Source organism: Octopus sinensis, linkage group LG1 (genome assembly GCF_006345805.1).
Source record: "Octopus sinensis linkage group LG1, ASM634580v1, whole genome shotgun sequence".
Taxonomy (NCBI): domain Eukaryota; kingdom Metazoa; phylum Mollusca; class Cephalopoda; order Octopoda; family Octopodidae; genus Octopus; species Octopus sinensis.
The window spans coordinates 168,338,934-168,363,474 of record NC_042997.1 but is presented as its reverse complement, the minus strand read 5'-3'; the positions used below and the strand labels follow the sequence as shown (position 1 = coordinate 168,363,474).

The 24,541-nt window shown below is 34.5% G+C and overlaps 1 protein-coding gene across 1 annotated transcript in view; it reads right to left on the bottom strand.

Moving 5' to 3' along the window:
• The window catches only part of LOC115210367 (arf-GAP with dual PH domain-containing protein 1), an 84,895-nt gene extending 63,988 nt beyond the window's left edge, over positions 1–20,907 (bottom strand). Inside the window, exon 1 of the mRNA XM_029778941.2 lies at positions 20,683–20,907. Within this exon, the coding sequence (XP_029634801.1) occupies positions 20,683–20,764 (82 nt within the window). The 5' untranslated portion in view covers positions 20,765–20,907. The remainder of the gene's footprint in view (positions 1–20,682) is intronic.
• Between the last annotated feature and the right edge of the window lie 3,634 nt (positions 20,908–24,541).

The window sequence follows — 24,541 nt, the reverse complement described above, 5'->3', positions numbered from 1 at the left end:
GTCATAGTTGTAAAGTGAAAATTTTGACATCTCAAGAAATAAATGAATTGAATGTGAATTCAACAGCTTAGTGGGTTATAAAATAGCTGGCTCTTCCACATTGAGCTTAAAAAAATATTTTTACTTATATTTTCATAAAAATGTTATGTTCATGCATTTTTTTTTTTTTACTTATTAAAATTAACCTACTACATTTTTATAAATCATTTTCAGTTTCATATGTAAATGGTGACAGATAGAGCAAGAGAGTGGAGTATGATTCAATTTAAGCAAGGTGATGCCTGTAATGCAGTGAGGTTATAAGATTATAATGTGGATCTACTGGATTACTTGAAAAAGTTTATAATATACCCTGAGTAATTGTAAATTATAAGGTTGGGTATAAGGATAGACTATTATCAAAATATCTAATTGAAAATAGACAAAAAAAAAGCATAACCATAATATTTCCTGTACATGGTACACAAACAAACAAGTTTGGTGATATATCTGCATGAAAATCACATGAAAAGTAGATAACAAAGAAGCTATTATTAAAACTATTATTAAAACAGCATGCCGCAACAAGTGGCAATATACTGTGCTGCTTCAAACCTGTCCAACTCATGCTGGCATAGAAAAACTGATGTGAAATGGCGATAATAATAATTTATGCAATGTCTTCTATCAAATGTTGACTCCCTATACAATTATGTGCATTTCACTATCCCTTCTTTCAGATCATTGTTTATTTTTACCAAATATTTGATCAACCAATCTCCAAATTTTCACACATAGAGGAAATTTTTGCAAGCAATGAGCAAAGTATTTCCACTTAAGTTCTAAAAATAAAGCATCTTTTGTAGCTCCATGTTGCTCTCATGAAAATAATTTAGTTCATGGAAATACAATGTGACTAAATTACTGGAAAAAATTGATGAAATTGCCTATATTTACTAATTTAAAGCCACAATTAGCTCTTTATTTCTGCTTTAATTTTTTGTTATCATATCACAGAACAAGTAATTATAGCAGACTTCAAAAACCATTTTCACTTCTATGTAGAGAATTACCCTGGAACAAAAATATCAGTTATTATTTAACTACAATAACATGAAGAACAAAAACAATCTATACAGAATATAGAATGCTCGTTCCCTAAATAGACCATCGGAAAAATTTGAAACAATATAGCTGGGAGAAATAAAAGGGAGAATCCTTTCAAATAACTAATGATTATTTTAGTATTTTAAAACCTTGTTGGTTATTTTGTTCAAAGTCTGAATCATAATAGGTTTGGTAGTGGGGAAGGGGCTTTTTTTTTTTTTTTTTGCGATGATTCAAATCCTGTTGCTGTTGGATAAAATAAGTACAGTGGGTCAATTCAAACAGCTATACCACTTCTCCAACAAAAATTGGCCTTCAGCCAAAAAAAAACAAATCAATATTTTGCTGTAGTAACAAAAGAAAAGTATGCAGTTTGGAAAATGATCGTCGTCGTAGTAGTAGTAGTTTCGAATTTAGGCACAAGGCCAGCAATTTTGAGAAGAGCAAGTTTGTTGATTGAATTCAGTACTAGACTGGCACTTTATTTTACAGACCCTGGAGGGATGAAAAGCGAAGTTGACTTCAGTGGGATTTGAACTCAGAATGTAAAGACCCAGAACAAATATCGCAAGGCATTTTTCTTGATACTAAAGATTATACCAGCTTGAAGAAGACACTACATTTTAAAATTTGAAGATATAGATCATCTTATTAAAAGCCATCTCCATTTCTTTTAAACATGCAAGCTAACACAACTGATATGAAATATAAAAATGGGGTCATACAATTCTAACATCTGTTGATTCAGTCTGTGATCCCTTATATCCAATTTCAACAAAAATATCAAGTTACACATAGAAGTAAATTCATAGAGCCTTAAATAATATAAACTTCAACTAACATAACCTACATAAATATACACAACTAACATACATAAACACAAAGAATACCAGCCATTAAAAAGGCATCAGTCATTTTCTATATTAACACATGAGTTGGACAAATCAGCAATACAACATTTCTTTATGCATCTCAAGCATTTTGTTTACTCTTTTCAATTTTTCAATCACTGAACTGTGGCCAGTCTGGGGCATCACCTTGAAGATTTTCATTGAACAAATTGTGATCACAGTATATTTATCTTAAGTTTTGGCACACATTTTATCACTCTCTCTTGTTGCTGGACAGCAAAGTTATGAAAACATAAACACAGGTGCAGGCATGGCTGTGTGGTAAGAAGCTTGCTTCCCAATCATATGATTCTGGGTTCAGTCCCACTGCATGGCACCTTGGGCAAGTGTCTTCTACTATAGCCTCAGGCTGACCAAAGCCTTTTGAGCGGATTTGGTAGGCAGAAACTGAATGAAGCCTGGTGTGTATGTGTGTGTGTCCTTGCCCCCCCCCCACTGCCATTGATTGACAACTGATGCTGGTATGTTTATGTACCCATAAACCCATAGCGGTTCAGCAAAAGAGACAAATAGGATAAGTACAAGTCTTACACAGAATGAGTCCTGGAGTTAGTTTTTTTTTTACTAAAACACTGTAAGGCAGTGCTCCAGCATGGCTGTAGTCAAATGAATGAAACAAGTAAAAAAAGAATAAACTACAAGTGTTTGTCAAGTAGCAAGGTATTTATTTACCAAGGCCTAAATTACCCATAAGAGTGGGTAGCCACAACAAGACACACCCCAGGCATTCCATTCATTTCCCAGCTCAAAGACCGTCTTATGCGCAGGTCAAAGCATAGAAAGCAAACCCCCTCTCCCTATATCAGTAACAAGGTAGAAAGAAAAATACAAACACACACACATAATGATCATCCATACAGTTTTATTGGGTCATCTTATAAAAAAAATGCAGATTTTTCAATTGCATGAACTAACAGTCGGAGGGGGACGGGATAAACTACATACATCAACTTGCTATAAAAGCAGGTAGTAATTTTACCTTGTACTTATTCTTAGTGAAAATTTTTGAAGAGTGCAATTCAATTTTAACAGTTATTTTTTCGAAGCTATAATGGAAGTGCAAAGGAGCATATTCGGCACACAGGGGTTGGATAAAGTAATGGAAACACCTAGCATCATAATTTTGAAATATCTGAAAAACCATCAAAAGCTTGTTTATTTTTATGTTTTTTGATTTATTGTTAGTGTTGCTTAATTTGTTTTGCTAAAATTGCTGTTTCTTTTCAGATATCAACTGAAAAAGGTAATTAAAATTCATTAAAATGACAGATCTATTACACTTTCAAAGAGGTCAAACTGATGGTGCTCATAGCAGGTGCTAGCGTAATGGAAACAGCTGAAATGTCTGGTGTATCAAGAAGTACTGCCTTGAAAGTAATGACAGCCTTTGAGAAAGAGGGAAAAATCTCTGTCGAAATAAAACTCTGGAAGAAAACCAAAACTTTCATATAGGGACTGTCAGACTCTTACGCGAATTGTTAGAAAGAATCACAAAAGTACAGCTATCAAAATTACTGCAAAGCTTAATGACCACCTCAAGAACCCAGTTTCCACAAAAACTGTTTGCCAAAAGCTGCACAAAGCTGGATTTCATGGGAGGCTGCAATCAGAAAACCACTACTTTCAAAAACAAACATTGCAAAGCGTTTAGAGTGGAGTAAAAACCTACAGAATTGGTCCCTAGAGCAGTGGAAGAATATTATTTTCTCAGACGAGTCATCCTTTACCTTATTTCTGACTACTGGCCAAGTATACATGTGCAGAAAGCCAAAAGAAGCATTTGACCCAGACTGCCTTCTTCCAACTGTTAAACATAGAGGAGGATCTGTGATGATAGGGGGGGGGCGCTTATCTTGGAAATCTGCCAGCCCAATGGTGTCCCTTCATAGCAGAATTAATAGTCAAGACTATTTATGCATTTTATCTGATCAAATTCATTCTATGGTTGTGGAACTGTTTCTGGAGGGAAACGCAATCTCTCAGGATGATAATGCACCAATTCACACAGCTAAAGTTGTTACTGAATGGCACAAGGAACATTCTAGTGAAGTTGAACATCTTATCATGCCACCACAGTTCCCAGATCTCAATATTATTGAACATTTATGGTGCATTTTAGAAAAACAAGTAAGGAGTCGATATCCTCCACCATCATTACTACAAGGACTGGAGACTGTTTTAGCTGAAGAATGGACCAAAATTCCTTAGGAAACAATTCAAACTTTTTACAAGTCCATATCTTGTAGAATTCATGCTGCCAAAGGCAGTCCTATCCCATATTAAAATTAATTTATTTGAAATTTTAAGGTGTTTCCATTATTTTGTCCAAACCCTGTATTTTGCTTTATGAGTTCAATAAAGGCAACAATGGGGAACGGACAATAAGCCTAAGCCAGTGTCAATGGTGGTTCCAGAAATTCCAAGCTGGAAACTACAGCCTAGAAGATGAGCCTCATCCTGGAAGATCTGTAGAGCTCAACAAAGACATCCTGCAAACCCTGGTGGAACAAAACTCCATTGTAATTGCTGAGGAACTAGAAGAGAAGCTTGGATTTGGTCGTTCAACTATTCATCGACACCTGCATGCCATCAGGTCAATAGGTTCATCACAAACTTTCTGAGTCTAATCAAACGCAGAGAGTAAATGTGTGCTCTTCCTTGCTGTCACATCTCACGAATGAACCTTCTTGAGACTATATAGTGACTGGTGACGAGAAATGGGTTCTCTATAAAAATGTCAAGTGCTGAAGACAGTGGGTAGGGAAAGGAGAAACACCAGTACCCCAGGGTAAAGAAGGTTTTCACCCATGTAAGGTTTTGTTATCTGTTTGGTGGGATATGAAAGGTTTAGTCCACTTTGAACTTTTAAGTCCAAACCAAATGATAAAGAAGATCTTCTGCAAGCAGATTGAGAGGCTCAAGTCAGCACACTAAGAAAAACGACCATCTTTGGTTTCAAGATGAAAGGTATTTTTTCATTAGGATAATGCTTGGCTACATACAGCAAGGATGACATTCCAAAGGCTGGAGCAGTTTGAATGGGAAATGATGCCCCACCCATCATATTCGCTGGGCATTGCCCCATCTGATTATCATTATTTCACAGTCTTCAAAATCAGTTTGATGGAAAAAATATGAATTCTGTAGATGATGTTAGAACAGTACTGGAGGAGTATTTTTCATCACGGACAAGTGAATTCTGGAAGACAGGCCTTGCAAGTCTACCAGATAGATGGAAGAGCATTGTGGAAAACGGTTAAAAAAGAACTTTGCTTATCTTAATTCTGAAAAATAAAAAAATTGCATTATTTATGGGATGACCCAATATTTACCAAATTCACTCACAACACATCGGTTATCCTATGGGTATAAAAAAACCACATGCCCATGGTATCATACAGTGAGATTGAATCCAAAACCCTATGATAACAAAGAGAGCTTAATTACACAACCATGCTTGTACCATGTGTAATTTCATTATCAGTGTCTTCACATCTTACATAATTACTTTTCTCTAAATCATTTGCAGATTAATTCTATCTCAGGTATTGGCTACAAATCTTAAAAAATGCCAGGAGAGGAAAATAATCTTACATAACTGCCAAAATCAGTTGTTGAAATTTGCCAACTAAAATAGAATAAAACACATTAAAACTATACAAAAAAAATTCTAACAAAACCAACTATATTAATGCCATAAAAAAATTCTACTACTTAAAAAAAAATAATGAGACAAAACTGAAGATAATCCAACCAACATAGTTTATAGCTGACTCCCATAAACACATCTCAATCTAAACTAACACATTTTTAGCATAATAACACATCCCTGAATATATTCTTTAACATTCTCCATTACAGGACACAAAGCATCAGTGTTCCTACAACTTGCTTTCTTCAATATGGAATATACTGTTGTTTAGTCCCAGCTCATTTAATCTAATCTGGCAAAAGCTAAGACCAAAAGATGTTCTAGTCACAAACAACCCATCCTTTTTTCAGACAGTGCATCTAGGACTACATTATCCAATGCATTCTTCCCTTTTTAAAACAGAGGGATGAGATTTGATGATTTGATTGCTATTTCTAACAGGCTGAGTAATCCAATAGGCTCCTTTGCTGTCTTGTAGCCTAAATGTATCAAGTTGCAATAATTTGGTTGGTAAAAAATAAATTATTTTTAATTAAAAAAATGTTTAACTTAAATTTTTAATCAGTTGCATTCATAACATTCTGACAGCATATTCTGATTTAGGGAAAAAATGAAAATCAATAAAATTTATGTAAGCATCAAAATTTTACAATTTCAGTGAATCATGATATTAAGTTTCTCATTTACATGATTTCAGGTTCAGTCCCACTGAATAGTGCCTTGGCCAAGTGTTTTTACTACAGCCTTAAGACAACTTGTGAGTGGATTTGGTAGATGGAAACTGAAAGAAGCCCATTGTGTGTGTGCGTCTGCCTCCAACCACTTGGCAACCAGTTTATTTATGTCCTTGCAACTTAGCAGTTAAGCAAAAAAAGATTGACAGAATAAGTGTAGGACTTCAACCCTTCAAAGCAATGCCACAGCCTGGTTGCAGCCCAATGACTGAAGCAAGTAAACGATGAAAAATAATGCAAAACAGACAAAAGAATTATAAATAAAAATTTCAGTTATAGCTTAATATTATATATTGGGTAATATTTTTAACAATTTTTTTTTAATGTTTGATTATCCTATAATTATTAGGTAAGTGCAAACCTGCCTAAATATAAAAATGCTTCATTTCTGAATTGACCCAATGACATTTAGATTACTCTCTCAAATGTGATGCTTGTTTATTCATATTATTTCCAATTAATCATGCATTATCTTGTGGGTAAGCGATTTTCATGATGCGATTGTTTACAGAAGGAGATCGTAAGATAGGTGTGAGAGGCCAGATCTAGCCAGTTTTAAATAAAATTGGTAGAATACTTAGGCCGGGTATGACTAGTTTGAAAACTAAAGAGTCAAGATGTTTTCAATTCAATATTGTAAGAGTGAAACTGATTTAAACCCAACTATGACTTCACTAAGAGAAATTGAGAATTCTCTTCTTTATGTCTCACACTTGAAAACACACACCCTCTCTCTCTTTCTATTTCTCTCTCTCTAAATAAAAATTATAAGACTAAAAACATTCAAGTTTACTGCTTCAAATGTCAAGGCCTCAGTTCAGTAGAGCCACAACTAGACAGGAAAAGAAGGAAACCTATGTCTGTCTGAGTAAAGGTCTCTGCAAAAGTAGGTTCAAACTAGCCACATTGATAGCAATAGAGAATTAAAGATATAAAAACCTAAAATTAGAGAAGCAAACCAATAGCCACTTATAAGCAACAGAAATTTTTAAGTAGTTTTAGTTCTTGCTGAAGCAGCTGAATTAAGTAGTTGAAATATGAAACATAGAAACATTTTCAAATATAAGGTTTTTTTGTTTTAAACAAACAAAAAAAAATGTCTTCTATATTAAACAGCTAAGACCTATGTATGTAACACAATAAACAAATGCTGTCTTAACTATGGAATAAGAGAATGGCATTTGTATTTTTTATATTACTTGTAAGACAACTGATAGATAATTTAGAATAAGTGACGTAATATAGTATACTATAATATAATATTGTATGTATATATGGATGGATGAATGTTTGCTCTCCTTCTTTTAATTTAGAGTAAAATTTGATTGGCCACCGACTTGGAAGCAAAGTTGTGAAGGAAAGCATCTTGTTTTGTTCATCATACCTGAAATCTTAAGGTTTTGCAGATTTTTATAGTCTCAGATATTACAATCATTTGTAGAATATGAATTAAGGATTTGCATTCTCTCCAAGAGCCCAAGTTCAACCATACTTTGCTCCAAACAGGTTGATATACATCCTGTTACTCTAACAATGGGTATGAAACTGAAAGTGTATCTTGGCTACTGGACTTGCAAACTTCTTATCAATAATCCTCTTTCTCTTGTATTTTTCTAAACATATTAGTGTCTAGAGAGTCACTGATTTCCACAACAGAACATATCTTTGCCTTGTGGCCATACACAACATCTGTCCAGTTGTTTGTATGTATGTAAGGCATTCAGTTTATTTCAAGATTTCTTGCCAATAGAGAAAGAACCGGTTTCTAACCTAGATCCAAGGCTCCTTCATTGGAATTTCAACATCAACAACAGGGTATGTATGTATGTTTGTATGTATGTATGCATGTATGTATGTATGTAACTTCTGGAAAGTTTTACAGATTTTTACAGTTCCAGTGATGGATTGGATTTGTAGTCTTCAGATTAGCTTTCTCCTTTCTGGTTTTGAAAAGCCTAATTTCTCAAGATTGGTATTTAGGCAGCGTGTTACATATCCCAGAGCCCCAATAATTACAGGTATAAACCTTAACTTGTAATCTGGATAGAGTAACTGCTGATTTCTCAATAATTCAGCATAGGTGTTCTCTTTTTCACTGTTCTTCAGCTTTATGTTAACATCTACTGGGCTGCTAATTTCCACAACTGTGCACAGTTTCTCTTCTCTATCCCAAGTCATATCAAGTTGTGCATACATTTTATTGAGGTCTTCACTAGTTCTTTCCACCAGTATTCCTTTTTATTATGAGCTGCCTTCCAAGCCATACATACGAATGTATGTAAATTAGGTCACTTGTGAGGGCTCTAATAAGTGCTGTTGGTAACATAGAATCCAGTACAACTTGTTGCATGCACTGATCATCGTATATTAAGCTGGCACTCCATCTAGGTTTGCCTGGTAAGAAGGGTTGCTAAAAGCCCAGCAGGACTAAAAACAAGATCTATCAAAAGGATAGACAAACTTAGTGTAGATTCAACGATTATCCAGCAATAGCACAAGCCCTAAGAAATTCTGAGTTGGTGTGTGGTGTACTGGAAAACCACTAAGAGTGAGGGATCCCTTAACTTTTGTTAATGCATGTCTCGAGGAAGAGGTTGCTGTTATAAAACCACATAAGCAGGGAATGGCATTGAAGTCTTTTGCTTAGGTTTGAGATCGTAGCACTCTCATGTTCCTGAGCCTGTGACCCATAATGACACTGGATATCTTGCCCTGGCTTGTCTCTGGATCATGTTAGTAGAGTAGAAGGGTTTGTGAGGTGTTATGCAAACCTTATTGGACCTAAAATTTTAGGTTGTGCAATCACCAACAAGGAAACTATCTGATGCCTGGTTGTGATAAGCATGCAAGGGGCTGCACCAGATTCCAGTCGGATTTAGCATGGTTTCTATGACTGGATTCCCTTCATAACACCAACCAATCCGAGAGTGTAATGGGTTTTGCAGATTTTTATAGTCCCAAATATTGTGATCATTTGTAGAATATGAATTAAGGATTTACATTCTCTCCAAGAGCCCAAGTTCAATCATACTTTTGCTCCAGACAAGTTGGTATATATTCTGTTGTTCTAATAATGGGTATGAAACTGAAAATGTATCTTGTGTACTGGACTTGCAAACTCTTTATCAATGTCTCTCGTTCTTATGTATTTTCCTAAACACATTAGGCTTGAGATCATAGAATTTTCACCTTCCTGAGCATGTGACCCAAATTGACACTGGATATCTTACCCTGGCTTGTCTCTAGATCATGTTAGTAAGGTAGAAGGGTTTGTGAGGTGTTGTGCAAGCCTTATTGGACCTAAATTTTAGGTTTCCTTAATCACAAATGGACAGCCATTTATATGCCACCAGCATAAGTGCCAGTTGCATGACACCAGTATCTGTCACAACTATGATTTTACTCGGCTTGATGGATCTTCCTTCTCAAACACAACATATTGCCAAAGGCCTCAGTCATTTGTTATTCTTCTGTGAGGCCCAGCGCTTGAAAGGTGCTTTTTAAGTACCACTGGCACAGTTGCTAGTTCCACAACACAAGCCTGGTGTTCAAAGATCATGCTTCACCACCTCATCCCATGTCTTCCTGGGTCTCCCTCTTCCACAGCTTCCTTCCACTTGTAGAGACTGGCACTTCTACACACAGCTGTCCACATCCATATGAATCATATGACCATACCAATGCAGTCATTTCTCTTGCACACCACATCGCCTCTTATGCTCAACTTTTCTCTTAAGACGCTTTCACTCTGTCATGTATGTACATTGACATTGCACATCCAGCAAAGCATACTAGATTCATTTCTTTCAAGCCTATGTATGTCTTCAGCAGTCACAGCCCATGTTTCACTGTCATGTAGCATGGCTGTTCGCACACAGGCCATCATACAATTTGCCTTTCACTCTAAGGGAGAGGCCTTTCATTACCAACAGAGGTAGAAAATCTCTGAACTTTGCCCAACCTATTCTTATTCTAGCAGCTACGTTCTCACAGCATCCACCCCTACTACTGATTTGGTCACCTAGGTACCAGAAGCTATCAACTACTGCAAGTATGTATGCATGAGTTTATGTGTGCATGTATGTGTGTGTGTGTATGTGTGTGTGTGTGTGAGTATGTATGTATGAGTATGTGCATGTATGTGTGTATGTATTACCTTCTAACCCATACCAGCATGGAAAACCAATGTAAATGATGATGATGGTAATAATAAGGAGGATTACTAATGTATTTTTGTAGAAATCACAACACAGTGGACACCTACTGTACACTTCATACACTGGGACTAAGGATTTGAGTTCAACCTTATTGATTTTTCTCTGATGTGAAAATAAGGATGTAGCACAACGTATTAAGAGTTGTCAAGGTGTTACCAATAAAGTTATATAAGAAGGTGAAATAACATTACAAATAGATTATGTCATCAATTTTTAACCAACAGGATATCTGTATAAAGTTAACATTTCATCTGTCTTTACATTCTGAGTTCAAATTCCACCAAGGTTGACTTTGCCCTTCATCCTTTTGGGGTTGATAAAAGTGTCAGTTGAACACTGGTGCTGATGTAATCATTTTACCCCCTCCTCCAAAATTGTTGGCTATGTGCCAAAATTTGAAACAAAAATCTAGTTATGATCCTCGACATTTCAACTTCTTCAAAGTTATCTTGACCAGTCATTTTTCTGGAGGTAATCAAATAAGTACCATTAAATCACTTGGATCAACTCATTCATACACCACCTCTGATGTTTTAGGCTTTATATGAAGCCTAAAAAAAAAAAGGAATTCAGCAACATGATCTAAATTGAGGAAACGAAAATCATCTAAAGAATATTTTTTTTAAACCAAAATCCAAAGACAAACAATATAATGTAAAACTTCTGTGTAGTTTAATGGAGAACTTCCTTTCATTTTATTTCTGTGAAGTTTATAGCAAACTATACAGGTAAGAAAAAAGAAATGATAGAATTTACACCAATAATGAAGAGCAGTTGTTGCTTGGTCATCCCCATTCAACTCTGCTTGAGCAGACATACAGCATAGGAATAAGTTTAACCAAAAACAAAATTCACTGTGTATTTCTAATCAGTGAAATTCAGGTTTAATAGATAAAAATGCCCACCAACGATTTGTAACAATATGACATGGTCTCCATATTCAAAATAATAGAGGCCATTCAGGGAGATTTGACTTATAGCTGGTAAATAGCATAATTTAGGTTTGTGTTCAAAGAACACTCCTTAATTCATTACAAAATGAAAACATGTTTGACCCAATATTAATAAAATGTTAAAAAAACAAGATAAAACAGACTTTTTCTCAACATGTAGTCAGTATTTGAATATATGAAGATATATTTCAATTGTTGTGACCAACACCAAAATGTGGGAATGTACAACATCAAAGGTGGTGTATGTGAATGTAACTAGGTGTGAGAAGAAAGTGTGTATGCATATGTGCACGAGCACATGTTGTGTGTGCATTAATGTACCTGCGTGTGAATGTATACGCACATATGAAAATGTTAATTAGTGTGTGTGAAAGAGTGTACAAGTGTGTGTATTGGTACCTCTATTTGCTATGTACTTTGTGCAAGTGTATGCATAAATAAGTGTGTAAATATGTACAATTGTGTGTGCATGAATGTATTTGTGTGCACACATGCACACACACATGTGCAAGTAAATGTAACAATCTACTTGACTTGTGTGTGTGTGTGACATGTACTTGTTTTTTCATGTAAATTATCACTTTTCAAATAAATCATAACTAGTCCAACATTATGTCATGTTAGAATTGGAGATGCAAATAATTTGCTAAAATAAACAGTAAAATTTTATGAAAAAATAAGTAATTTTCTTTTCTTTATCATGCTTAATACATAAAGCACAACAGGCCACAATTGTGGCCCAGATAGATGTATTTAATTTATGGGCATTTGTTGGGGTCTAATGTCACTCAAACACTCTGATAGCCCCCAGAATGCAAGAGGACTAATAATTCAACTAATGACTTTTCAGATGACATAAAACTTGCCACTATTATATACTAAGAAGATATTTTAACTATTTTTTTGTTTTTTATGTGTGCATGTAGTCTCATTTTCATAAAATGTGCTCAGCAGTCCATGCTATATAAGAGCAAATCCCAGCGCTTTATGGGTTAATAATCATTCATAATTATTCAACCCCTTAACTTAAATACTTCCTAAACAAGCAATCACTCAAACAAACAAGACAAAACAGGGGCAACTGTTTTGAGTTGAATATATTAGAATAATGATTGCTTAAGCTGTTAACACAAAACTCCCTGATTAAATAAATTGTACAAATCTATTTCCTTATAAAATTCTTATTATTAAAGTAATGATAAAATTGTTTCAAAATAAACATTTAAGTATATAAATTAGTAATGACTCATTTTAAAAGGCATGCATAATTATGCATAACTGATTGATTTTTGGAATAGACGGGAGTTAGATAAATATACTGTAAAAATATAAAAAAAGAATGACTTTCATATGACTGATTTTGGTGGAAATAAAGAAATCTGGTGTTTTAATCATATTAGAAAGGCTTTTCTTTTACAGAAATTTCAGACAACCCAGTGCATTAGCAGAATAGGGTCAATTAGTAATAATGAGGTCAACAGAGTGATTACTACGGCTAGCATTATATTCAACCTGAACTTAAACCAGAAGCATTTTCTAAAAGAACATATCTTAGCAATATGTTGTATGATTAATAGTGTAGGAATTAACATCCGCAAATGAGATGACAATTATAATCTATAATTACTAAAACCACTAATTCTCTAGTTTTTTTTTTTTTTCTTTATTAATCAGTAAGGTGGGGAGAGCTCAGCAAATAGCATTTACTATAATGTTTGTCAGACAGTAAAATGTTGGCTTCACAAAATTAAAATGATGTGAAGCATGATAAAATGTGACCAAAGTTTCCATAACCGTCTGTAGTGCTTAGTTCATAAAGCAGTGCTCATGAATATTAATAATGTTAAACAGTGCAAAAATACAATACTTATAGTTAGTACTAGTAACAATATGGTCTGTATTTAGTATCAACTAACAATTTCAGATCCATGTGCTAAAACTTACACTGGGTATAAAATGCAATGTGTCAAAGACGAACTATATTGTAACATGATAATCCCTGTGAAACTGGTAGTTTTGTGTGAGTAAACACTAACTTTACTGAGTAAATTGACCATCTTCAAAAGCAGTCAATAGAGAAATGCATAAAAATCACTCAGCACCTTCTATTAACCCTTTAGCATTCATATTACTGACAAATGTAATGCTTATTTATTCATTGTTCTGAATTAATTGTACATTATTTTGTAGCTTCAAGATTTTGATGTTTGTTATTGGATTGGTATTGTAGGGTAGGTGTGAGAAGTTAGATTTGGTTGGTTTTAACATAAAACATGTAGAATATTTAGCCCAGATATGATCTTTTTAATTGCTAAAGGGTTAAAGTGACATTTTTAGCTTAAGTACACAACAGCCTAAGTAATATTTGCAGTTACCCTTGCTTGCAAGTCTTCCCTCACCATTCTATCAATGTTTATCCAAGGAAAAGGCCACTGACTTCAACCAATACAGCTGAGCACCAGTGTCATCACAGATATTGCTGTCAGAATGCAAACAGCTGGAACAGATACCACAAGGTATCTTGCCTGACCTCCTCCCCCGCCCCAACCCTGCAGTTCCACCAGTTCACTGTCCTGGATTGGTAATTTTTTTTTTTAAATCAATCCCAAAAGGATGAAAAGCAAGGTTGACCTTAGAGGGTTTTAGACACAGAATGCAGAAAGTCATGACAAATACCACAAAGCATTCTATCCAAACTAACATCTCTGCCTATTTGACATCACTCCAGCATCATTCAACAAAAACCAAACTTAGGTCCAATTGTGCAAAAAACCAAAAAAAAAAAAAAAAAAATTAAAAATAAGCTTTCCCTTGCTTACTTGACATTAAAAAAATCTTAAGTGACAGGAATAGCTAGATATATATAAAAGATATTGCAAAAATATTTTATATAGGTGTATGTTCTAAATCAAATATAATGAAAATACAAAAAAATACATAAAACTTAGAAACAGATGTGAGAAATTAATTGCACAAATATATATTGCAGTTTTATATTAGGACAAGTAATTAAAAGAAATCATATCTATAGTCTAAGTGAACTTCCAGAATATTCATGCAAACCAAGTAACTTCTTACACATCTGTTCAGATCTCTGCTGGAAGTTATATTTGTTTGGTGGTCCTGGTTAGCTCTGCTTGAGCTAATTAAAGGGAGAATTTGATTAATATGTCTTGCCATGATCATACTATCTTTATTAAAGGCAGGTTGTACTAAGATTTAAGATTTAAACTATCTTTTATCTTTTACTTGTTTCAGTCATTTGACTGCGGCCATGCTGGAGCACCGCCTTTATGTGCGCTTTTTCTTTTTTTTTTTTTGCTCTAAACCTTTTGATGTTATATTTCTCTTAAAATACATTGCCTCTATTTCAGTTAGTTTTGAAAATAATAAAGAACTTGATAAAATAAATTTGTCGTTATTAAGCTAGTATGGGAACACAAATTAACATGAAATTTTGATGGAAGGTTTAGATTTAGATGACTTTAAAAACAAGAACTTTGTATCACAGAACCAGGGGTGGTTAGTATCAAAAAGGTTAAAAATGGTAGGGAATTCTTTGAAAAATATTCAGCTATAGCAAAAGCCAGTGAGATAATATTTAAGTCTCTGAAACTGCTATTCAGAAGATCCAGTACAAAAATCTAAATAGTAAAAGTACTTTAGTGTATTCTTCCTCTTCAATTTAGATAGAGAACCACCTCAGGGGAAAAAAATGGTGCTTCTGTTGCTACAAAGGCAGCAGCCTAACTACAATCCTGGTCGTTCCAAACTGAAAATGACTAGTTGAAGGAAGGAAGAGATGGTTGTGAGTTTTGTAAGAGAGTGTCTCTTGTACTGATGTCATGATAAAAATAAAATAAAAATCTAGGCTATATTATTTTAAGCATGGTAAGCTTTAAGTGTGAAGTAGTTTTAACAACACCTCAAAACTCTTGGTTTGTTTTAGTAAAGTTTGCTCTGTTGCAAAAATTTAAACAAAACTTCCATATACTGAGAAAGTCATAGTGATTAACTGCAACCCACAAATGCTAACTTACTTTACACGTGAAAAAGTCTATAAAACGGAACAATAACAATTTCTCTCCTCTCTGCCAATATTTGAGAATTTTAGTCCATGATCTTAATACCACCTCCTACCAGCACAAAAACCATTTCTCAACCCAGATTTCTAATATATTTGCTATTTAAGCCTACATTCTGTATTGCAATTTTTTTTCTAAAATAATGTCTTCACTTTTGTAAAATCTACTCTCCAAACCATATACCTCACCACCTGGACATTAACAACAAAGATGTCTCGTTATTCTGACTTAAATTCTCTCTTCCTCACTTCTCTACATTTATCCTTTGTCGGCACCAGTTTTCAAAATTCTTCAACCCCTAGTTGCTTGTTTACCTCCCTTCCTCTCAGGTCACCATCCTCACTGTCCAATGCTCTCAACTCTGCTTGGCTCTTATATTTGTCCTTCATGAATACAAATAGTTCAGAAGTCAAACATTTTGCCATACTGAACTACTAAACCTTTGATAGCAAACATGCTTCACCTCTGACCAGTCCAAGATAGTTAAGTAGGTGACAAGTACTATACTTCAAGGTATATATTTAACAACCCTCGCACAACCACAGACAACAACCTCAAAACAACCTAACAACTGTACAGGTAAAAAGCACTGTTTACAGCACATATAGGAGGTCAAACACCATCATGAATAAATTGGAAGATGCTTATTCATATAAAAGAAGCTTTATATGTTTCACAGCCAGCAAGTTCTCTAACCTCACAAATTTCTGCTGGTTTTTCTAGCCAAAAGGTTCTACTTTACAGAATCTTTATCTGCTACTCTTAAAGGGTGGCTCTATAGTCTTACAGTTAAGACCACAGTATTTGCTGCCAATATTTGTTTCAACTCCATACTGACAAGAGCAAATAACCAGGCCAACATCATTTTGAGTCTATCTCCTCACAGTTATCATTTCATCTTCAGAAAATTCACACTCCTCTATCATATATTATAATATCTTAGCCTGTTGCAATTCTTTTGGCATTTAATATGAAATGGAATAAGTAAGATTCTATAGATATATGTGTGCCAAATACAAAAATTTGTAGCCAACTTGGAGTTAATGCTATTTCATATTACTCACAAGAAAAAATTTGGATGTTATTGACAGCTGGTTTGAATGATTGATGAGAACTGAGAACTACTTATATAAAAGTTGTGGGTAGAAAAGTAACTCAGGAAACTTAATGTAATTTAAATCTTCACAATAAAAACAAGAAGACAATGAGAAGTAATAATTACAATGATGAGCAAACAAATTCCCTTTTTTTTTTTTTTTTTTTGCATAATGAATGGAGGGAAATAACCCAAGATGCCATTTACATAAAAAATAACAGTGAAGTTAAGGCCATCAATCTTAATGTACAGAGGAAAATTAGTCTAATTAATTGATTTATAATACCAAAGTATATCGTCCATACCCCCAAATATGGATATTCAGCAAAATTTGCATTGTTGATTTTGAGATATCAAAATCTACCAAAAGAAACAGACAGCTCTAATGACAACAAAAATGAGTATAAATATAAAACAAAAGGCAGACTTCTGAGAAAGAGGAGCAACTCTAAACTATATGCATAATAGTATTTACTTTTATCCTTGTACATTTTGATTCCAAATCCTACCAAAGTCGGCTTTGCCTTCATCTTACTGGAATCAATGAAATAAGTAGGTACAAAATTCTGGAATTTATTCAACTGTCCATACAGCTTGCCTGACAAGAAGAATTAGTCTTTGTTCTTATATTGGCATCACTCATAGGCGATCACAAATCAACAATCTTACAATAATACATGGATGTACACACATGCGCTTCTACACAGTTTCCAGTTAATTAATTCAAACCAAAGATATTTGTCAACTTGAGGCTACACAGTAGATGTCACTTCGTCAAGGTGCCCAGCAGGTGAATCGAAACCAGAACCACATGAATGTGAGGCAAACTCTTCAACCAATTAACTTCAATGCTTTGTGCCTTGTTAAATTAGAAACCAATATTGTATATAATACTTGAATTATACACAACCTGAGTGAACATATGGGTATCTAACTGCATTGAAGCTAATGAGAACCAACTAGGTCGAAAACAAGATCCTTTCAGTTGATTTAAGGTTTGCATGTTCTCTCTTTAGAGCAATGCTAAAAGTGTTTTCTTATATGAAATTCATGAAGAAATGAGTCAAGAACATATGGTAAAAAGTAATAATTTCTGGTGCGATAGAGGGAGACGAGTTGTAGGCTACGTAATGTTTTCACTACATAACTATACATTATAAAATATGTAAAAGCAGTAAATTCACTGATAGAATTTCTATCCCATGCAAGCTAAAATATCTCAGTCTGTTTTCCCTTGAATCATACTAGATAATCACTGAAAACTATGCGGTACTCATTCATTACACCATTACACGGTCCCGTTAAGCTATGTGCAAGTTACAAACGTTTAGCATTAGTAATTGTCTACATATAGGTAAGCTGAATGCACTGGTCAAAAGAATGGCTGACAATAATAGGTAGAGAGAGGTCAGCCAGTGTCATGGATTGTCACTTTACATGACACCTGCTAACACAATTATTTCCAACCACTAAGAAGTAATTAATAAGTATTGAAACTCTGATTCATGTCGACTCTTGAGTGGAAACAACAGAGGTCTGATATTAACACCATGCCGTAATCATCATCGTCAACGCCATCATCATCATAATTTCCATCTATGCTCGTAAAGAACATTTTACTGATTGTCTAAATGTGGTTGGGCCAATTACCATGAGAATAAGATTTAGTGGACAGGAACTATGTAGATATTCTTCATATTTATGATTAATAAATTCAAATAAATAATTCTTACAAACATTTGTGTTTCTTTACTAAAATATGTATTTACACATTATTACTGTATTATTTAAATACAGCAATAATGTAATAGAAAAAGTTCCTTTTTTTATTTTCATTTTTTTTTTAAATGGACAATTAAAGCAAACCGTATCACAGTCTTGATATGAAAGGGAAAGGCAAATGTGAGGAAATGTTTTCAAGTAATGATGACGACGATGATGACGACAATAGTTAAAGAGACAAGACAATCCAAACAGGATGAAACCAAAGAAGTTTGATTTGCTCTCCTGCTTGCGGTTTATGATGAAAATTAGTCAGCCTGTGTATATTTTAAGCAGTACTCTGATTAAAAGTGGCAGAAAATCGAATTAATTGTAAATAACTGAGTCATATAGGATTTCAGTAAAGGATATAAGAGAAATTAGTAAAACACGGACAATTATGTGATACTATCACAAGTGGCCGGTTCAAACATCCGCAATATAACTAATTAAAATATTGGGCCTTAGATTGATAACGGAAACAAAATAGGAAACTATGATGTTCGGAACTTTCCCAGCAGTATTAGCAGCATCATTAAACTCAAAAGAAATAATAATAATAATAATAATAATTAATCAATAATTTACAAAAAAAAAAAAAAAACAGGTTTGAAGTAGGATCGAAACCGAACTAACGGCTGGGAATGCTACAATATGACGAAAGTAATTATTTATTTCTGAGTCACGAGGCCCCTTTTTTTCTAATGAAAGAAAGAGATTAATTTCACAGACTCCATCCCAGTAGATTACTGATACTTGTTCAATCATCAAAGAGATAAAAAGCAAAGTTGAATTCCTCAGCTGGATTTGAACTCGGAAAAATGGGGGAGGAAAGGAAAAAGAAAACCATCATGCTTTGATTAAAAAGCTGTAAAGCTATTTAGGCCGACCCTCCACCCTCTGCGCCATTTTCCAGTCACAAGGCACCCCGAGGCGAGTGGTTAGGAGGTAGCAGTATGGTCGTTTAACATGAACCTTAGTATATGACAGGTATTCATCGACTCTCTCCTCTAGAGCAAGTCGCCGGGTAAGACTGAAGTCGATTTCCACTAACTGAACAATACGGAACAGAAATCAAAATAAATTGAAATATGAATCCTTAGGCATGAGGAAACACAAGAATTTTTGGTAGGGAGGAATGAACGTCATGTGAATTTCCATACGAGAGGCATGACACCTCTCACTCGCAATGACTTCATTTTCTAACAGAAAAAACAACTGTTTTGTACCCTGCGAATTCCAAAGGAATTCTAAGAGGGAATCGCTCGACATTATTACTTGATTATAGAACACAAAGACACAGTCTTCGGTATTGAGAATATATATAAGAGTAAAATCAATAAAGAGGAGGGAGAACAGAATAACAAAGACGGACATTTATAAAAAATAATAAGATAAAGAGCGAAAATAGTCATGAGAAAATTATTATCCTGTCTTGTCATCTAAATATCTTTTATGAAACCTTAATAAAAAGTCATTTCTAATCGACTAAAAGGAAGAAGAGATCTCACATGTTAATAACTTTCTCAGACACGCCTACTCGGGGAATGTGACAAATTCTATAGAAAACAGATAAGCTTATCTTTATCTCTAAATTTACTAAGCTTTGTCAAGTTAAGCGATTGCAATAATTTCCTTAATTGATCAATATTTTTAACAATCCACATTTTAGCTTTAAAAAAATCTTCCAGTGAAGAAGTTGCGACCGGTATGACTATAATTAAATATAACATACGGTAATTTTCTTCGAGTAACCGATCATACATGACTAAGTACCCACAGCGTAGAGTTGTTGACAATTGTGTGCGTACGAAGTGTGTACATTATATATATATCTGTATGTATGTGTGTGTGTGAGAGAGAGTGTCAACAAAAAATAAAAATGCAAAGACAATTCATAAACTTTATATATATATATGAAATCTGGAAATAAAAAAAACTAGCTAAATGGAAGGTAATTAATAGAAAAAATACTGTAAACAAGATAAGTAATTTTTTTTAAACATACACACTAACATAGACACACACACGCACTGTCAACTTCTTAATGAATGTTACCGTGACTCGCATTGTAAACAGACATACACCAATTAAAGTTCCGAAAAATATTTTGTCTCATCACATACCAACGTCTTCTCTTCAAAAATACACATATATAAACTAATGGAATGATTTCGAATTACTAACCTTTACATCCACAATCTGCACATTCATTGTTTCCATTTTCTTTGAGCAGCTCCAAAAGAAACATTTTCCCTACATCCGCCATTGTGCCGTTTGCCTATGCCCGATGCGGAAAATGTCGGAAGTTACCGAGTGCTATGCCACTATAATGAATGAAAGTGGAAATTGGGAGAGGTGGGGACGAGAGAAAAAGTTGCGCTGAACATGGCGAGTAGGATAAATATGATCTGTGTCAGTAGGTCTAAGAAAAGATGTATTTTTCTTTGTAAGGTCGGTTGTGTTACTGCTATTATTATTTTCAATGTAAAAGCACACAAAAAAGAACAAGTCCTATTGCAGATTTATAGTAATGCAATTACAACCATTAACGCAACGCCAATTAAATTTTCCGTTTTCTTTTTACTCTTTTCTTTTCGTTTTCTTCTAATTATTATTATTATCATTATTATTAATGATGTTTTATGTATACAGGGAGGCCCAAAAGTAAGTTTAGAGTTATCACACAGACACTTTAAATTCCCTTTAAAACAATTTATTATATTTAAATTTCTATCTTACAAGTAACTAAATTAGTATAGAATAATGGTTTCATATTTTTTTATAATTAAGATCTAAGAATTCAAAAGAGATAGTTGAATAGCTGTAAACCTACTTTGGGGCTACCCTATATGTGTGTAGAAATTATTCTTTTAAAGTATCATGTCTTAATTATATTAACTTACCATAATGAGCGGACGTAGTAATACTTTGTTAATTGGGTCAAACTTTACCCGAACATAATTATCATTATCATAAGCATCATCGTTGATGTATATTATGCTAAATTATTATCATATTTTTCTAAACTCGGTGAAATTGAGAATTCCACTCAACAACTTTTTCAGTTGATTCTTCACAACATTTTTCTTATATTCGGGTCAGATTTTTCTCATCCTTCTTTGTACTCACGGGGTCAAATCAGGTAAAAAAAAATAAGAAAAGAAAAAGAGAAATGATAATAATAAATGACTGAATGAATGAAGGATTTGTTTTGATTGAACGCAAAACCACTTTTGGGGAGAGGGGATAATGGATGAATTCAAACTCGAAACAGTGAGGCATAAAATGTTTCCAATATTTGTAAAGCAGCAGCTACAACTGCACAAAATCAATGAAACACAGATTAGAGCTCAGAATATATGATAAATTATAGTTCAACTATGCATCAAAAAAATGTGTAATGTGATTGACAGAGCAGGCTAGCTCCATTAAGTTGGGTGGGTGAGGGTTAACAGGAGAAGGTTTTGTAAATATTTTAATGTTGTATGGCTTTGAAAGTTAGAGAAAAATATCTGAGCTTAATTTTAGCAAAACCAAAAGTACAACGACGTAAGAAATCATCATCTGTCATACTCTCATCCAAATATATTATTAATACACCTCAAGCAAGAGGAGTGCCTATTTGTCAGATAGTGTTATTCAAACCAACGAATAAGCTATCAATAATGAAATACGAAGTATGTGCCTGTTATAGTTTTATGGGTACAGATATTGCCGACTGTGGTGGTTAATTGAACAATCAATAAAAGGGCGGATATTATGCAGAATATAAACTTGGGTTTAAATTTTCTAAACGGACAGTTACATAACGAAAACTCATTAACTTATAATTTGTTTTTGCACCAAAATTTTCTCTAGCCGTTCATCATCATCATTTAACGTCCGTTTTCCATACTGGCATGGGTTGAACGATTTAACAGGAGCTGGAGGGCTGCACCAGGCTCCTGTTGTCTGTTTTGGCATGGCTTCTACGGCTGGATGCTCTTCCTAACGTCAACCACTTCACAGAGTGTATTGGGTGTTTTTTACGTAACTCTTGCACGGGTGTTTCTTACGTGACGCCGGCACAGGTGCCTTTTACATGGCACCGGGACGAGTACTCTTTACATGGCTTCAATGCGAGTGCTTTTTACGTGGCATCGGCACAGATGCATTTTACGGGATTAGTACCCATGGGATCGCCAAGTAGCTTGCAAGACTAGAACATCTCAACTGAGAAAGGGAGAAGAACCAAAAGAAGTAGCTGAGTGGATCATGATAGAGGTGGGAGATACCTGTCTTACTACCAAGGAGATACTTGGCTATCCCAGTAAGACAAGGATGTGAGAGAGAGAGAGACAGAAATATACAGTTAGAGTGAGAGAGAGGGCCTACCTACAGGGAACAGTGGTGGGGAATATAAGTAGCACAGAGGGGATATAGGAGATGTACCATAAGAGTGTGAGGGGAAATATTTAGAGATAGCAAGTGATATTGAGAGGAATAAGAGGAGCCTACAGTGGATCTTTGCTAAATTAATTCTTTGCTTCCAGACCTTGCTTCCACACCTGAAATTTCTTCTCTAGTTCTGCTAGTGATTCAGCAATAAGAACAAGGTCATCAGTGTATAGGAACTCACAACAGCAGTCTTAAATTCCTCTGTTATAGCCTACAGGACTATGATAAACATGAGGCAGCTGAGAACCAATCCTTGTTGAACTACCAGTATATTAAATTCCTTGCAATACTCATTGCCAACTTTCACCTAACTGACTGCACACCTGTATATAGCTAGTACAGCTCTCACTGACCACCAGATAAGGGAGCAGTGGACCCTGTTGAAGGCTTTTTCCATGTCAGCAAAGGCCAAGCCTAGTGGTATATTTTTGGTAAAATATTTCTCCTGAAGTTGCCCCACCAGAAAGATAACATCAGTAATGCCTCTTCCTGACACAAAACCAAACTGCATCTTATCTAGGCTAACTCTCTCCCTAATAAGTTGAGCTGTGGCCCTTTCTGTAACTTTCACCACCTGGCCCAGCAATCTGAGACCGCTATAATTATTTCTGTCTAAGGTGTCACTTTTACTTTTGTAGTAGTTGACTATAATGCTGCTACACTAGTTGTTGGGTATGACTCTCTTGTGGACAACCTGATTAACTATATGGGTGACTAAGTCATATCCCGCTCTGCCAGATACTTTAAGCATCTCTGGTAGTTCCTGATAGGTCATGGGCTTTCCTTATCTACCAAGCAATTGTTGATTTATTTAGTTATATAGTTTAAATAAAATATATCTGTCCTGTCTGAAATTTATCAGTATATATCACTACTATCTTATCATGTTTGTCTATATACCAGAATTATGGAGATCAGCTGTAAAAACCATGCCAGATCAGACTAAAGCTTTGCAGCTTACCAGTTCCAATCAAACCTAAGCCAGCATACAAAGTGGATGTTAAATCGTGATCATGATGATGATTTCTGGAAAGTTTCACCATATTTGTGTTTGTGTATCCCTATCTAATTAAGTAACTTTAATATCCAAAATTTTAAAAAGCATTTCATAAATATGCAGTTAATGTTCAGTTTGAATTTTCTGTTTGTAGATGCTTGTATCGAAGATGTGGGCAGAGAAAGACAGAAAGAGTTTCAAGGGGTTGCATTTCTGGGGGAAAAGACCTGGTCGAGTGTTTTTAAGTATAAAATTGGGGAAACAAGACATTCTAGAGATAAAGAAAGGAGAAACATTAACACATCAAGTGTGCTTTGGTAAGTTTCTCAACTTGTGAGATCAAAGGAACAGGAACCATTGTAGAATAAATAGACTGACAGGTAGGCATATGTTATAAAGTGCAATGTTGTATAGTAATAACTAATGGGACATGAATACGATGTATCTGAAACAGTTGAAGAATGGATGGAGTATCATCTGGTTTGTTTTTGTTTTTTTTATCATAATTTTTGCACATATGAATTTAAATTGTAATTAAGAGCTGGGAAAGGGATAAGCTGCCTCAAATTGATATAACTTTGTCATTCAGCATAAAAAGAATATTTAGGT